Source organism: Ambystoma mexicanum, chromosome 6q (assembly GCF_040938575.1).
Source record: "Ambystoma mexicanum isolate Mex_15411 chromosome 6q, UKY_AmexF1_1, whole genome shotgun sequence".
NCBI classification, from domain to species: Eukaryota; Metazoa; Chordata; class Amphibia; order Caudata; family Ambystomatidae; genus Ambystoma; species Ambystoma mexicanum.
Window position 1 is genome coordinate 721,206,368 of NC_090937.1, and position 17,580 is coordinate 721,223,947.

At 44.8% G+C, this 17,580-nt stretch overlaps 1 protein-coding gene across 2 annotated transcripts in view; it reads right to left on the reverse strand.

Annotated features, from left to right (window-relative positions):
• TTC29 (tetratricopeptide repeat domain 29) overlaps positions 1-17,580 on the reverse strand; it is a 1,778,411-nt gene that overhangs the window by 1,691,428 nt on the left and 69,403 nt on the right. For both annotated transcript variants that reach the window (XM_069631241.1, XM_069631242.1), the window contains exon 2: positions 6,376-6,494. In XM_069631241.1, coding sequence (XP_069487342.1) covers positions 6,376-6,488 — 113 coding nt within the window. In that variant the 5' untranslated portion in view covers positions 6,489-6,494. The remainder of the gene's footprint in view (positions 1-6,375; positions 6,495-17,580) is intronic.

Consider the following 17,580-nt stretch of genomic DNA (forward strand, 5'->3'; position numbering starts at 1 on the left):
GAATATGCTTAATTATTTGCAGAGTGATAACTATTATCCATTTTATGAAAATGACCAAAAGGTGCCAAGGGGCCATGCTACCTCGCACAGAGTCGGCAATCGGCTTGTCTAATTCCCCATGACCCCCTGAAGCCACCTATCTATTTCTTATGGCAGTCTCTAGTACAAATTTGAAGTTATAATACATAATTCAGTTTTGCTAAAAAGTTGGCCAAGAGACCAAAGAACTGTCATAAATGTCAAATAGACAGATGGTGAGCCCTCCCCTTGAACCAATGACGCCCGGCGGCGAGGAAAGGAATGGTAGGCTGTCCTATCCCAAGGTAGGAGTAATTCTCGGGTACTTCCCCCCAGACTGTAAAATGAATGATGTCATTTGTGCTATATAAGGGAGGACTGTACTAGACAAAGGATCAGACACACAAGAATCCAGGGAGACAGGAGAAAGAGGACAGAGGCAGCTGATCCCAGAGACCAGAACCTTGCCTAGCTGATTCCATCAGGAGAGTGCAGAGACCAGACCCTTGCCTAGCTGTCCAGAGATACCCGAGATCAGGCTGGCTGTCCAGAATCCCAAACCAAGGCTTACTTTGTAAGTAGCAAATAACCCCAGTCCCAAATTGCATACCCCTCTCTTCTGTAACCTCAATCCCATTGAGAATCCCATAGATAATCCTATTGAAAATCCCATTGAGAGTCAAAATTTGCAGTATAATTCAGTCACCTTTCCATAGAAGAATCTGTATTAGCCTGTGCATGTTAGCATTCCTTTGATAAATCTTTCAGTTGTCTGTATAAATCCTTAGCATTATTTGGAAGTAAATCAATTAATTTGCCATTGAAATACACGTTCAATATTGTTGCCATTCGAAATCAACAATTTGGTTGAGTATTTTTACTAACTATAGTCATTAAAGTATAGCCTCAACAGAATTAGTCCTTGTCACTGAACACTTAAATTGTCAGTGTATTGTGTGCCTTCCTATGAATTCCTAATCTGCATCTATCCCATTGAAAAACCCAAACGGTAGTCCCATTTAGAGCAATCCCTTTCTGTTAGAATCCCATCTTTTCTGTGCCCCTGCCCTTATTCTTAAAAACTGATTTCCGATTTTGATAGCTCATCCCTTTTCTTATCTATCGGCATCACAAATCTGCCGATAGATAAGAAAAGGCCCAGACGCCATTGTGGATGATGCAGAGGCATTTGAATTTAATCCGTGCAGCAACCGGGAGCCAGTGAACACTTTTCAGGGCAGGAGAGATGTGGTCCCTTGGCTTAAGGCCAAGGATAAGTCTTGCTGCCCTATTCTGGATTAGCTGCAGGGGGTCGCAGAGTGGAAGATGGTAGATTCATGGGTTCCATGTAATAATGCTTTTTGCTGCCCCTGCCGTATATATATGGTCACCCATATAATATCACCACAACCTTTTCCCGGCAATATTATATACGGCGACCATATATATGGGGATAATATTACCTGATACCGATTCATGAGGAGGCTATTGCACTAGCCAAGCCTAGAGGGAACCAGAGCTCAGGTAACATTGAGCCTCTGGGGGAAAGTGAGAAAAGGGAGAATTCTTTTGACAAGGAAGTGCTGAAAGTGGGACTTCATGGCAATGTCTTGAGTGTGATGGAGAGAGGAGTCTAAGATGACTCCAAGGTTTTTGGCTTCAGAAGAAAGAGCAGTGGGAGAGCCCAAGGAGGAAGGCCAGATTGAAGGGAAGAAGGAAGTAGCAGGGGTCCCGATGGGAAGGATCTCAGTTTTACAGGCATTGAGGCAGAGATCATTGGAGCTACACCAGGACTTGATGACTGATAGGCAGCCTGGGATGATGGAGGGTGCAAGAGGGCCAGCAGGAAGTTTGAAAAAGAGCTGTGTGTCATCTGCGTAACACTGGAAGTTGGAGGAGATAAGGCGTGCAAGCAGAGCAAGGTAGATGTTAAAGAGCAAAGTGGAGAGGATATAACCCAGGTGGACACCAAAGGTGGAGAAGGAAGGTGGAGAGGAGAAGGTGCCCAAGATGATTTGGGTATAGCGGTCAGTAAGAAAGTTTGTCAGCCAGTCCAGTGCCTGTTCCCTTTGTATGAGGATGGAATGGTTGACTGTGTAAAATGCAGAGGAGAGATTGAAAAGGATGAGGACAGCTGGGGAGTTGGAGTCCAGAGATGCGAGTAGTTCTTCACAGATGTTCAGAAGAGCAGTTTCCGTGCGTCTGAATGCTCGGAATCCAGATAGATGGTCTTGGCGACCACCAACAAGTTGGTATGTGAGTTGAGTTGGGCCAGCGCCAGCTTCTCCAGCAGCATCTCCAGGAAGGGGGTGATGGAAATTGGGTGGTCGTTATCAGGCATGTTTGGTCTGCTAAAGGTTTTTTCGGGAGTGGGTGCACAAGAGAGTGCATAAGGGAGGAGGGGAATGGTCCAGTGTCAAAAGAGTGATTGCAGAAATAAGCAAGTGCAAGGGCACGAGAGCCAATGTTATCCTTGATGGTCCTGGATGAGCAAGGAGAAACCTGTTTAGAAGAGACCTTCATGGAGCGGACAACTCGAGTAACTTCTTCAGGGGAGAAGGAGGAACGAGGAGGATGGGGGTGCAAGGGAGGTAGGGGGATGTGGGATGGGTTGTGAGGGTGCGTTGCAAGGGTGATCAGGCTGTCCTGAGCTTAGGTGGCCGCGTGTGTGACCAGTGCATTGCAGAGGGCCTGGGAAGGAGAAGGGGAGGGGGAGAATGTAGAAGGCTTAGCTAGTTCCCTGCAGATCTTGAACAGGTCAGCCGTGTTGTTGGATGCACCGGAAACTCGTGCCTGTATGTGGGCTCTTCTCTTGGCACGGATGGAGATTCTGTATTACCTTTGGAGCAGGCGGCAGGCCAGTTTGTCAGTGGATATGCTTGAGGATTACCACTTTCGTTCTGCTGCCCTGTACTTTCTTTTCAGGGCCACAAGTTCGGAGTTGTACCAGGTGTGATGCTTAGAGGCAAGTTTCAGGCAGATGAGTGTCAAGAGTATTGGTGATGGAAAGGTGGGGGTTGCTAAGGGCAGAGTCAGAGGGAGGGAACAGCTGACACCCTTTTCATCTGGGGGATGTTGGCAAACAAGATTGGCACGGCTTTTGGGGGGGTGGTCAGAAGGCCAAAGGGACCCAGGTGGCAGGAGAGGAGAGAATGGTCTTACGGTTGATTCAAAATCCTAACACAAATCACATGGATCCTTAATGACAAAACAGGAAAAACGGTTTTAAAGCATATGATAGCACCCAAAGTTTAGCACTCCCCCTGAATCACTCACCCCCAAACATCAGCTAACTTAATTCCCTTTGGATGGAATGGCAAGGAGTAAGGATAAAGAGAGAAAAATAGAATTTGGAATACAGCCCACCACCACATGATGGGAAGGCAGAAAAGTAATTGAAAACCCGATTTTAGAGCAAAACGGCATCACACCTCAAAAACAAATCTATCAAGGCAATCACAAATCTCCCTCGCCCCTTACCCATATCTACGGGGCCCAGAACATCTATGGCCAGATCTTGCCAAACGCCTTTGGTGCTCCCACATTTTTTACCGGCTGCGCCACAGCTGACAGATTTTTTCCAGATTTGATACAGTCAGCACACTCACCAACCACCCTTTCAACCTCACGATCAAGACCCGGCCACCAATAGTCAGCCTTTATAATTTCCTTGGTTTTGAAACACCAATATGGCCTTGATGTGCTACTTTAATCAACCTCTCCCTCAAACACCCGGGAACCACCAACTTGTCCCAGCAATATATCAACCCATCCTTCACTGACAACTTTAACCTCACTTCCCACAGTGATCTCTCTTCACCGGACAACAATCTCTTCTCCGAACATCCCTCCCTGACAAAACCAATAATGCGTTTCCATCTTTCATCTGCCTCCAATGCTTCAGCCCATTCCTCCTTCTTTACCACTCCTTCCATGGTGGCAAACACCATGTTGCCTACAACCACATATTTTGCCTTATCATCTTCATTGGTATCATCTACTCTCAGTCTGGAAGCATAATCTGCCTGCACATTGTTTTTACCCAGTCCTACCTCGATGTTGAGTTTTAAACATTGTAACCTAATTACCAAGCAGGCAACTCTCCTTGAGACTTTATCGAGTCCCTTGCTTTCGAATATCGCCTTTAAAGGTTTATGATCAGTCCTCAGGGTGAATGCCTGACCCCATATAACATTTCTGAGCTTCTCAATGCCCCTATGACAGGCTAAGGCCTCCTTCTCTAAGACTCAATAATTCAGTTCAGCGCCCTTTAACATGCGAGAAGCATGCATCACCACCACTTCGGTGCCATCAGCTCCCACCTCGGAGGAGCCTGAGAAACTTAGAAAGAAAAACCGAAGCGTTTTTGAAACACAACCGTGATGTATTTACGTTTGCGGTAGCTTCAGCTTGGAGCCCATTGGGCTCCAAGCTGAAGCTACCGCAAACATAAATACGTTCAAAAAGCTGTGGTTTCATTTCTAAGTTTTACCGAGATGCAGCTGCAGCTTTCCTGCCTGTAGTCTCTGGTCCCCGTCCTCCGCGTCCGGCACCAATGAAGCAAAAGCCACCAATGAAGCTAATTTGCTTCATTAGTGCCGCAAACGCAAGCACAGGCGGCATCCATTTCACAAAATAGATGCCCCCTAGTGCTTGCAGTTTTAAAGTTTGAGCTTCATTTGCTCGAAACTTCACATAGACACTTAAAAAATATATATATATTACATATTTGTTTTATTATTGGCCATCTTTTTGGCCAATAATATTTCTGAATGAACTATACCTTTAAGAGTGAAAGGGCTCAAGAGGGAGTGGTCTTTGATGCAGCCGCACACCCAAACAAACACGAAACCTATATTAGGAGTGTTCCTCTGTCCGCCGGCAAGCCTGCACAGGCCCATACTGATGTACCAAACCACCAGAAACATTGTCAAAAACATATCAAAGCCGTCAGTGAGAACAAACACTGAAACGCAAACTGTTGCAGTGAACTTAATACGCTGTCATGGAAGTTACGGGTGAGGTCGGAGGTGGGCGACGACCAAGAGACCGGCAGGAGCAATGAAGGAACAGCAGCTTGTGGATTAGAATAGAGTAGAAGATTTTGGAGATTGTTGGAGCAGTTGAGGTATTGACCTAAGAGTGAAAGTGGTTCTGCAGTTTGATTGTTTGTGTGGCAAGTGAGTAGAGAAAGGAATGAATGCAAAGTGGTTGGAATAGAGTAGAAGAAGGTTGTTTGTGTAGTCGTGGGAGGAGCAGTGCAGTAGCAGATAGAGACGTGTTGTAGTGGGAGGAGAGTAGTAGTGGGGAGAGTTTATTAGTGGGAGAAGGAATGCAGTAAAGGTAGGAGGAGTGCAATACCAGTTGAAAGAGAAGTAGCAGGAAGAGGAGTATGAAGGGGAAGAGTAGTAGAAAGGGGGAATAGAGAAGTGGAATAAGAAGAGTGGTTACATCAAAAGGTGAAGGCAAGGAGTAGGAGGAGTGAATCTCTGAGGGATGGAGAATGGATGGGAAAGTAAGTAGGAGGAAGCGGTAGTAAAAGATCAAAAGAAAAGTTGAGTGGGTGTGAGTGACCTTGACTGAATAGCACATAACAAATGCAACACACTATCCAAAATCCCATTATACCACTAACCTTTGGTTAGAGTAGGGACAGCTAGGAAGACCCTGAGCAAGATCAGATAGCCTGCAATTTAGGGAGTTGGCAGAGGTCGAAGTCAGTTACTAGAGAGTAAGGGTTACCATTCAGAAGCACTATCCCAGTGTTACGGAGACCTGGGCTAGTGATGGGAGTCGTTGGCTGATGAGAGAGAGAGAGAGAGAGAAAGAGAGAGAAAGAGAGAGAGAGAGAGAGAGAGAGAGAGAGAGAGAGAGAGATGGCCCTGGACCACACAAAAAAAATCTAAAGCCACAAGTGTCTCAACGATTGTGTTGTTGTGCCGTTTGTGACATGCGCTTTGTGTCTAACTTGTTACTTATGTGGTGCAAATGCATCCAGCAGTTTTCACGCTACGGGTGTTCAAAGAAAGTTCTTTTTCTCTATGGGAAAATAAATGGAACGAGGATGAAAACAGTGTTTTTTTTGTTTTCTTAATAACATCCCACCTTTTAACAAATGTTCCTCCTAATTTCCAGTTTGGAGGACCGCACATTTATTGGGGGGGGATTTCATCCACTTGCATCCAGCAAGTCAAACGCTGCCCTATAGTAGACATATATATATATATATATATATACACACACACACACATAACTTACAAAGCTATGCTTGATTTTTCTGCATCCCTCTCAATGTATACATAGATGTTTAAAATATTGAAATATCAATTTAGAAAAAGAAATCTAAATGACACTTACTTATATTTTGCTATCTGGCTCTGTCGTATTGGGGGCATTATGGTGCTCTTCTGCTGAATCAAGCAGGATACTCCACTTTGACCTTTCACTGGCATAGCAGGCAAAGCACTCATTGTGGACTGAAAGAAAATACACATTTTCAAGTTTACGTTTGGCCAAAATGCTCGACTTGCAATGAACACACTTAGTGCACCCGTGCAGACAAAATCACCTGCAATCAATTTAATCCATTTGTAACTGAACCATTTTTAAATTAGGAGCATGCAATAAGGTGGTCAAGAAGGTCGAGCCTGTTCAGAGAGGGTAACTCTGTTTGTGCCAACCCCACTGTGGAGAAAGGGAAGCAACCTGTGGCAATGCTGGTAAATAGACTGATTGTAGTATAGCAGCAGATAGAGATAATCCATTTAACATATGGTTCTACATTAATAAGGCAACAAATATGTCAGGGCCTCCCCCTCTTCCTTTGTATCCAAAGGCAACTAAAAAGAAACTGCACCAACAACTATTCGCCCACCTCATCAGTATTGGTGAAGGGGATCATATGAGTTGGGCGGTAGTGCAAAAGGTAGCAGTAACTGAATTACTTCCGTTTACCATTTCACTGAATTAAGATCCACCGAAAATGGGCTATAGTTCTGCCGGCAGAATTAGCCCCGGTGGAATTAGTGCTGACAACCAGCGGTAATTCTCTCGGGGCTAATTTCACTAGAGGAATTAGCAAAGGAAACAAAAATGCTAATTCCACAGAATTACAAGTTGAAATAACACTGAACAACCGTGAAAATGGGTGGTAATTCCGCCAAAACACAGTGCAGTTACCTCCACCCAAACGGTGGAGCTAACTGCATATAGGTGATGGAAATAAAGCTAAAGGTGCGTCCAATTGGCCCTGGAAGGATATGCAAGGCCCACACCTTGCCCAAACACACTTCCCACTACCATGGAGCCACTAGCAGTTGCAAACCTCGAGATACAAGTCCTCTTGCTCTACATTGGACTGGTGAGGCATACACAGCAGCACAACAGAGTACAAGCAGCAAAGAGGTGGAGGAGACTTCTTGCAAGGAGAGCGCCCATTCCGTGGGCCAAGCCATCACCCAGGGCACTTGCTGATACAGGCTGAGCTCCAAAGCAGGATCAACATAATAACGCCAATCCTGCCACTGCTGAAGCTCGTGTCAGTGTTGCACTTTCTTGCCACAGGCACCTTTTAGCACACTGTGGGCATTCTACATGGCATGTCACGCCCAACATTTTCTATTGTGCTTGTCCAGGTGCCGAATGCACTAACGCTGCATGCACCCCAGCACATCTGCCTTCCCATCTGCGCAGGTAAATACAACAAAGGCATGATTCCATGCAACTGCCCACTTCCCTAACGTCTTAGCAGCTCTTGAATGCATGTGTCTCACATTGGTGGCCATCCATGCATCAGAAGAGGAGTTTAAGGACAGGAAAACAAAATATTCCTTAATGTACAGCAACTTGTGATGCAAACCCTCTGCTGTGCACGTTTCCCAAATTCCAGCTATGAAGCCATGGTCTTGTGAAAAAGTACAGTGCCATGATATATGAAAAACCAAATTGGGCAAGGGACCTGGATCCTGGGTAAGTACAATTTCCATCAAACAACGCATACAGACTTCTTAAGCACAAACGATAGCAACAAACAGGGGCAAACACCTATTTGATGTCAATGCACCCCAACACCCGAGGAGCACCCCCCTCTGCCTCTGTACAAGTCCCTGTAGGACAACGTCAGAGCTCGTCAGAAATGCATGGTACCAATTGTTAGGGAGAATTCTCTTTAGGCTGAATTTCCTAACCTAGTGAATCTCCCAACAGCTTTGCTGGATTTCTGGAGTTTGTTTTTTTTCCTCCTGCCAAGAGTGAGACTCTTTTCCTCCCACTCTTGGACATGATTAATGGTATTCCTTTGACTGGTAATGTGTTTTATGGGCTGTGGGATCCTTTACTCCATAGGGTCTAATGTGTTTTTCCTATGTGTGTTGTCTCCCAGGGCATGTAAAGTCACCATTGGCTTTACTAGTCCCAAATTATTAACAGAAACCAGTACAAACCATCATATTGTGGACGTATTGGTCGGGGCAATTCGATTGCCCCGGGGTCTGTTAGTCGAGGGGGCACGTCTCCGTCCCCCCTGATCGAGTTTTGGCTGGTGGCAGTGGAAACTACTTTTTATATTCGAGTGCAAATATTTTCTTATGGGATTTTACCATTGTTCAAGGCTACCAACTTTAATTATTTAATTCTCATAGCCTCCAACATACCGCCGGTTTATTTAATTAATATGAATTCTCCGGTTGGTATTTTTTGCCAAGACTCGATTCTAAAATGGCGTTTGTGTTCTCTTCTGTGACTCCAACCCAAGTCGAGCCCTTTCTTTGTTCCACTTTTTTTGGCGGGCTTCTCCACAGAAGCCTCCAAAAGTGGTGCCACTCTGTCTGGGTCCACAGGGGGCGTGGGATGGGGTTTAGGCACCCTGGACCGAGTTACCTTGGTAACTCAGGTCGCACTTTGTGTGATTGGCCCAAGTGGTGAGCCGGCCGGCTCACCACTTAGCATGTTTGAGTGACAGCTAGGCTGAGTGAATGGGGGTTTTCTGCATTAAAAGCAGGGCTTTGGGGACTGGAACTTCAGAAGTCGCCACAGGACCCGAGAATCCGACGAAGGAGAAGCTGAGCCGACCTACCACGACAGAACCGGCTCACCACTTCCCGACGACAGAGAAGATCTCCCGGCTGGAGAGGCTTCTTCCCCTGACTGGTGGGCACAACCAGTTTTCCTTTCTTTCTTTGCACTCCAGCCCAGTTTGTGGTCGAACTACCCGTGCCAAGCACCCCGGCAGCCGGATAGCCACTCACCACTGAACCGCGAATCACCGGACCTCTCCTTGTACCTGAGAAACTCTGCGGCTGGTTTCTTCCCTGGCAGTGCAAAGGACTCCTGTCTTCCTCCACAACGAGATCCTCTCTTCCCCCAGACAAAGCACTGACTTGCACCCGCTGCCAGGAACAACTGCCCCCGCTGGAGCGTTCTCACCACTTTAAGGTACCATGTCCGCCAGGCCTCCCTTTCTAAAGATTGCTACAAGGTAATAATAACTCCTTAACCTTCTGGACTGGGCTGGCCGCCTTGACCCTCTAACTGGTCCCTTTCTGTGGTCCAACTCCTTTTTGAACTTTTACAAGACTTTTGTGCACTGCAACTGTGTGACCTTGGACACATTTCGTTTGGATCCTCTGAAAGTGGATCCGGCCTCTTGAACTCTAACTTCACGGTTTTACCTTGCCTTCTTCTCTTGTTGTGTTCTTGAAAAAGTGTTGGGATCTGTTTCAATTTGTTCTCTGCTTTTCTCCCCCTTTTTAAAAGGAACTATTAGAGTGCCATCTACGTTAAGCGCTCACCGCTGTCTGAAAATAAGTGGGGCTTTACTTAAGACTTGTCTAATATTCTTTTAGGGGAGTGTATATCTTTTAGTGACCGTGTTTTTTAAATGCTTACTATTAGTGCCTGTGTGTTTTTCTAGATGTGGTTTTAATTAAATAATTATATCTCTTTTACAACAAGCCCTGGTCAGTGTTTACTTGTTCTATTGTGTGCTCTTGACCTATTGCGAATACTCTGTATACTGCCTAACTCTTCTTGAGGGAAGTCTGACTGCTCAGCCACAGCTACCAAGTGAATCTGTGTGGTACAGGCTGCTACCAAGTGGGTTTACTGCCAAACACCTGTAGTCCTAAATCTTTTGCAGTGGTCCCAGAGGGAACTGCACAGGTTTCTGCCTAACACCAATTGTACTAGAAAATGTACTAAACGTGAATTACAGGTACCATAATACCCATGAAAGCAATACCTACACAGGACAAAGCAGCAGTTCTGCTGTGCACGATGACGGAGCAACACTGACAGCTGTGACCCAGATAAGGTGTTGAAGTGGGAGTATTTTACTCCCTATTTTTTAAAGTTGCCAGTAAATTAATTTTTTAAGAAAGCAAAAAAGTAAGACCCATTCCCAATTTTAGAAGCGAGAATTATCTTTGTTTTGTTTTTTTTTTAACTGTAAAACAAATGTTTTTCTAATTAATATTTCTTTTCACCTAGTTTTTCTACCACTTCAGATCAGGCAGTAATAATAGAGTTTCTTCCGGTGGCACTACATGTACTACTGTACCAAACATTCATGGAGCTGTGTGGGTGACCGAATGGGGACAGCTTCATATAGGTATGTTTACTATTTTTAGTTGGAAGTATTTTTACTCCCTATTTTTCGTTCGTGGGAGGATTTGGCCATTTTTAGGGAGTCAGAGTGGCTGATACAGCCCTTATCTGTAGGGCTGACAGACAGGAAGTGATGGCATGAACACTGCAATCCATGTATGCATTTCCAAAGAGCAGGAGCACTATCACAAAGTGCACAAGATTGCCAGAAAGGTTATCACAGCCAGGGTGGACTGGGCCATAAAATAGTCTCGGGCACCAATGAAAAAGTGGCCAACATTGGCAAATGACAATTCATTCCTTTTGTGACAGATTGTATGAGTAGTACACAAGGGAGAGGTTTTTGATAAAATGTGATGCAAATTGTGCATTTTAAAGAATATTTATTCAGTAACACTGGTCAAAACTACTAGCCGCAAGGTGAAGTAACTTATCTAAGTGGCCCACATGGGCTAGAAAACACTAGCCTACAGTAGCATTTTGCGTTTTTGGTTTGGGCATTGCCCTATAGGCCAGTCTGAGCCTGATAAGAGCACATGCATGAGTGTCCAGTACTGGATATCCAAAGACAACATGTTAATTGGCAATCCAATTGTAGTGTATTACTGTCACCTCTAAATATCAGTGATTTGCGAAATGGGGGATTTCCCATGGGACATTAACCCTCCCCCCGCTTATTGCATGAGGCATTATATAATGTAGGGATAGACAACTAGTGATTGTGAAATGTGGCATAAGTACAGTAGCTGACATGTAAACTATTACGTCATGACCCATTTTTACTCTTGATCACAGTTCTGTAACCATAACCAACAACTATCCCCATTGCCTTTGCAGGTGATTCTGGCTATCCCCAGCTCCTTTGACTTTTGATACTTGTCCGGAACCCATGCACAACAAAGGGCACCTTCAAAGAGGCACATGTCGGGACCAGGCTCGGCAAAGAGTGTACCTTTGGACTGCTGAAAAGACAGTTCTGGGGTCTCCATCAGACAGGAGGCACACAAATATACAAGCCAGACATGGTGGGCAAAGTTTTCGTTGTATGTGCCAAGCTTCATAACATGTGCATTAGGCAAAATGTCATCCTGTCCCCGGATGTTAACATGCCTTCCTCCCCTAATGACAATGACACACATGACGGGGGCCACTTGCCACCACGCAGTGACCCTGATGAAGGCGGGGAGAGAGGTCTTGTGCAACAAGAAATGATTGTGAATTTCTTCTAAGATCATTTGATTTAATTTACTTTTCACGATTGTAAATAGTCACAAAGTGAGTCTGTCACACCTGTGAAGGCATCATGAAGTAAGACACAAATAACAGATTCACAGTTCTAAAGAAAATGGCTTATTAAATCAAATGTCAGGAAGGTAAAAGGCCTAACTTGCCATATGCTAAGGTGGGATTTCCCTACCTGAACAAAACTAAGGAAGGTCTGAGTCAAGGAGTTTAACTTAAAAGTCTGACTGTGTCCAAAACCTATCTGTCAATAATCCAAGAAATTGTGATTAACACAAAGTTCTGAGTTTATTCCAGTGCTTCCTCTTCAGCTCTCCTTCCCCAAGTTGAAGAAAGTTCCACAAAAAAAGTCTCAAAATTACCTTTCCCAAGTTCAAGGCTATCTAGTTCCACACAATGCTCGGGGTTCCCTTCCCCAAGTTCAATGAAACACAGTTCACAAAAAAAGAGGTATTGAGGCTCTGTCCTCAAGACAGTATTTTCAGTTCATCCAAACCTCAGGGTTCCCTTCCCCCAAGATTTCAATGCAGCAACTTGTACTGGTTTCAGACTTTCAAAGTTCAACACAAATCTAGACCTACTTGCCCTCCTTCTTGGTTCATTTCACAATGTCTTTGACTTTCACCATTTAGGGGTCACTGGTCTAGGCACAGTTGTCAAACCACACGGTCCACCCATCACAGGTCACGCAACCAGGAACCCTAAGCTCTCCAGCCCACACAGGATCTTCTGTATTTAGCTCTGTGTAAAGATTCTCATTCACTTTGTTTAGTTTACTTTAGCTGGCTCTTGGCCCTGTGTGCTGTTTCACCCTCTCATGGCTTCTCCTGCTTAGCCTCTTGGCTTTGCCATAACGTGTCGCACACTTCTTACCAGCTTTGGCCTTGCCAAACTGTGTCCATTCATAAAGTTCACTTTGTGGTGGTCTTTTCCATGCCCCACCTTTCTGTTACATTCTTTCACACTTGCGCTCTTTTCATAAGTTTTCAAATGGGCACTTTCCCTTTTGGCTTTCATCCGCTATTAGCTTTGCCCATAACATTTTATTCAGTTGGGTATTCAATAAGCTTACTTCAGCTCCATTTCAAGTTTTCACTCAGTTCAATCTTCAATACACATAATTCTGCTTTGTTTCAAAGTTTAATTCAGTTCAGTATTCAATAAACATAATTCAACTTTGTTTCGAAGTTTAATACAGTTCAGTATTCAATGAACGTAATTCCGCTTTGATTCAATGTTTAATTCAGTTCACTATTCAATTAACATAATTCAGCTTTGTTTCAAAGTTTCATTCAATTCGGTATACAATGTAATATTACGGCACTTGATTGCCTATGCGTAGCCCTCTTTAGGAGAGCCCGGTGCCGAGTGACTACCCCTAGCCCTCACCGGTCCTCGGCATTCCTCTCTGGTGGCTCTGCTTCCTTTTATCTGCCTCTCAGGTCGGCCCCTCTGAGACCTACTCACACTCCGGGTGCTGTCCTCCACACGCCGGTGGCTCTGCTACTTCAGCCCAGACGCAGACTGCATCCTTTCTTCTTTGCTTGCAGCTCCAGCTGCTCTCTCTCCTACACAGAGGGTCCCACACCTCTGGCGGCTTCACTGCCCAGCTTGCTCTGGGCCTCAAAGGTCCTCTGGGACATCGGTCAGTATCCAGGCTTCCTCTCGGGTCCCACCATAGCTGCCTCCCCATGAGAAGGGTCCCCTGCTGGTCTCTCCCACACAGCTATCCCTGCTGCTCAACATCATGCTGCTCTCTGCATCTCTCTTTATACACCTTTAACCACTTGACAGGTTGCAGGTGTGGATTCTCAATTGGGCTTGCCTGACCATAAAGGGACATGCCTGATCCTCACAGTATTCTGCAGGCATATTCCTTGTCCGAGTACTAGAGTGGTGAAATGGGTGTTTAGTGTTCATCACTGTCGCCTCGTCCCAGTACCATCAGAGATGAATTGTGGGGAAACGAGGGGAGCTGATTTACAGTAGCCTATAAAAGCTGGGGGAGGGTTAGGTTGGTCTTCAATAGGGAACAGGGATACTATGTGTCCTGTGGGCACCCCACTCCCAAGGACGCTCCACCCAGGTGATCCTCCCTCGTTTCTCCACCCCCAGGGTCAGGACCCAACTGCGCAACTACAAAAAAGGTAGCAGGTGCCCCTCTCGCGAAAGAATACAGCATGATAACCTGTTCAGTGGTTATTAATCACTTTGAGAGTTTGCAGCCATCTGCTTTTTGCTCACTGTACCTTTCACAGATGGGAAATATCCATTTGCATATCAGTCTTTGTCCCGCCCACATGGGCAGTCCAGCACCGAAATGCTATGGCAATTCCCTTCCGAACAAGAGTACCAACAGCAACCCTATACACGTGTTTCAGCCTTGTTGGGCCTCATCAGTGAGGTGGAGCTGTGCCTCTCGGAGCACAGTGAGCTGGGAGTCCACGCCTGGTTGCCCCCAGGTAACTTAGGGTGACCAACCCCAAGTTCCTTCCAAAAATACAAAAATCCAGGATCCAACAGCAAAGGCCTTTACCTGGCTACCTGAGAAGAGGATCCAGGAGGAGTAGGAGTGAGGATACAATGCGGGTTGGACCAAGATGCTTCACAGGGAAACCAGGAGAGGAAGTCCATGTTACCTTACTCTCTGTCTTTACGCTGTTCAACTATGAAGCAGTATGGTTAAAAGGTCCAGGTACCACTGCATTACTGAGGGTTGGATTCCTTCCTCTGACTGACCTAAAATAAAGGAGAGTTGTCTGTTATTAGATGAAATCGTCTGTTATTAGATGAAATCTATGACCCAGAAGATAATACTTTAGGTGAATCACGGCCCACTTGATTGCCAATGCCTCAAACTCAATGGCTGAATAATTTTTCTCTCTGGGGAAGAGCTGTCTGCTGATGTATAGGATGGGGTGTTCTAAACCATCATGGTTTTGTGACAGAACAGCTCCTAATCCCATTAAGCAAGCATCAGTCAAGAGGATGAATTCTTTGGAGAAATCTCCCAACTTTCAAAATGGAGCTTTGGCATAGGGCTTGTTTTTAAGGTTGTATAACATATTTCATCTTCCACTTACCATATGATCTTTTGGTACTCAGCAATTTTAAATTTGTCCGCCAGTCTGGATGTTTTGCTAGAGAAATTTGGAATAAATCTGTGGTAGTACCAGATTAGTCCCAAAAAGGGCTTTATATCTTTCTTAGTTTTTGAAGGGGGTGTATCGATAACAGCTCTCACTTTCTCTTGCTGTGGTTGGATAGTTCCATAACCAACGAAGAACACCAAATACTTTATAGCATTATAGATTGGGCCAGTTTGCACTTTTTTGGATTAGCAGTCAGCCCTGATCATCTTAACACTCTCATTATCATATAAAGGTGGTACAAATGATCTTCCCATGTGCTGCTATGTATCATGATGTCATCTATATAGTCTCTGCAAAATTCTGAGTACAGCTGTAAGATTTTATCCAGGAGTCTCTGGAATGTTGCAGGAGCACCACGAAGCCCAAAGGGCAGGACTTTTAAATGAAACAACCCTATGCGAGTGGAAAAGGCAGTTTTCTCTTTATCAGGCTCACGTACAGAAATTCAGAGATCTATCGTTGAAAGGTAGACATCATTGCCCAGCCGATCTATCAGGTCGTCAATATGGGGCATGGGGTAAGCGTCGAAGGCAGAGATGGCATTCACTTTTCGAAAATCTATAAAGAACCTCCAATTTCCATCAGGTTTTGCCACCAACACGGCGGGGGGAGGACCAAGGGCTATTAGAAGGTTCAATGATGTTAGCTTCTAGCATGTTTTTGAATTCCTGAAAGATGGTCTCTTTTCTAGCCTCAGGTCACCGATAAGGTTTCAGATGTACCACTTTATCATCACATCCGAACTCCCGTAGGTAAATACCCTTAATTCTTCCAGGTTCCTCTCGAAACACATCAGTAAACTGCCTGATTAGGTCATATAACTCTTGTGTTTGTTTGTTACAGAGGTCGGGTGAAATTTGGCTTCGTTTTCTGTGTCTTCGGGTAGAAGACAGGATAACATTATAGCCTGGGACTCTGAAAGATTTTCTTTCCACTCCTTCAATAAGTTTACGTGGTAGGCTTGGGTTTTAAGACGAGGGTCGGGTTGCGATATCTTATAATTACAGGGACCCATTAGTTCCAGTACCTCATATGGTCCATGCCATCTGGATACCAGTTTATTTTCAGAAGTAGGCAATAGTATCAGCAACTTTTGACCTACGGAGAAGGATCTCAATGCAACATTTTTATCATAGGCGGTCTTTTATTTTTCCTGTCCTTTAACCATGTGAATAAGGACTAAAGATCTAGCAGCAGTCATGTGTTCTTTCAACCTATTTGCAGTTTGAGAAACTGGAATCGGGGCCTCTTCTCCCTCTTCCATTGTTTCTCTAAACATATCTAGGACATCCTGTGGTTCTTGTCCATAAAGGAGATCAAAAGGGGAAAGTCCTATTGATGCCCAATGGTTTTTCTGGACTGCAAACAATACCCAGGGTATTATTTGATCCCAGTTATTAACATCTTGCTCAACTAACTTTCGGAGTATGGTCTTGAGGGTCTAATTAAATCTTTCCACAAGGCCATCTGTCTGGGGTTAGTACACAGATGTTCTGAGGGTGGTGATGTGTATTAGTTCTTTAACTTCCCCCCATAAGCTTGCTCATAAAAGTAGAGCCCTACTCAGTCAATATCTCCTCCGGAAACCCTACTTGAGAGAAGAAAGGGAACAGGTGTTTCAGGATTTATTATGTTGTGTTGGCTCTCAGGGGAAAGGCCTCGGGATAACGTGTGGCGAATTCCAAGATAACTAGAATGTATTTGTTCACCAATTTGGACATTTCCAGGGGTTCCACAATGTCCATTCCAATCCGGCAGAATGGAACCTCAATTATTGGTAATGGATTTAAGGGGACTGGTGTTGGTATGTGTGTGCTAGTTTTCACGCTTGGATGAAGTTTTTAATGTCAGCATGAATTCAGGGCCAGTAAAACCTGTTCTTTATTGTGTCTGAGCTTTGGACTGCCCCAGATGGCCTCCCATCAGATGTGAATGGGCTATCTCTAGGACCACCCATTTGTGACTTTTAGGGACCAACAACTTTGTTTTTTACCAGGCCCTCTGAAGTGGTATCTCCTCTATAAAGAAGTCCATGTTTCAAAACGAAAAAATGTTCCCCTTTCTCACAACCCTCCGGCTCAGATACCACTTACAGAAATGCTTCTGGTAACAAGGGTTAGTTTCTTTGGGCAAAGTCTGAAAGTGTCTCGGGCTTGTCATCTTAAGCCTTTCTGGGATCAGGGTTGGGAAGGCCATCAGATGTCTCATCGGCTTCCCCAAAGCCTCAAGTTCCCATATCTGTACTTTCCTTCGTGGATTCTTCTTTGAGCCTACGAACACTTCTTTCTCAAGTACCCATTGAGAAATTATATCACCTTGATGAATTTGGAATTGGTCCTTTCTGTGATTTTGAAGCAATACATTATATCACCTCTAAAGTCTGGGTTCATTACTCCTGCTAATACATCAATTCCAAATCTCTGTTCCAGCCCTGATTTGGGTGCTAGTCCGATGTATGCATCAGGTGGTGGAAATAGTACCAATCAGTCAGTATCAGTCTTCTTTCACCTGGAGGAATAGTTTCATTCTTACTACTACAGATATCAAATTCGAAAGACCATTTGGT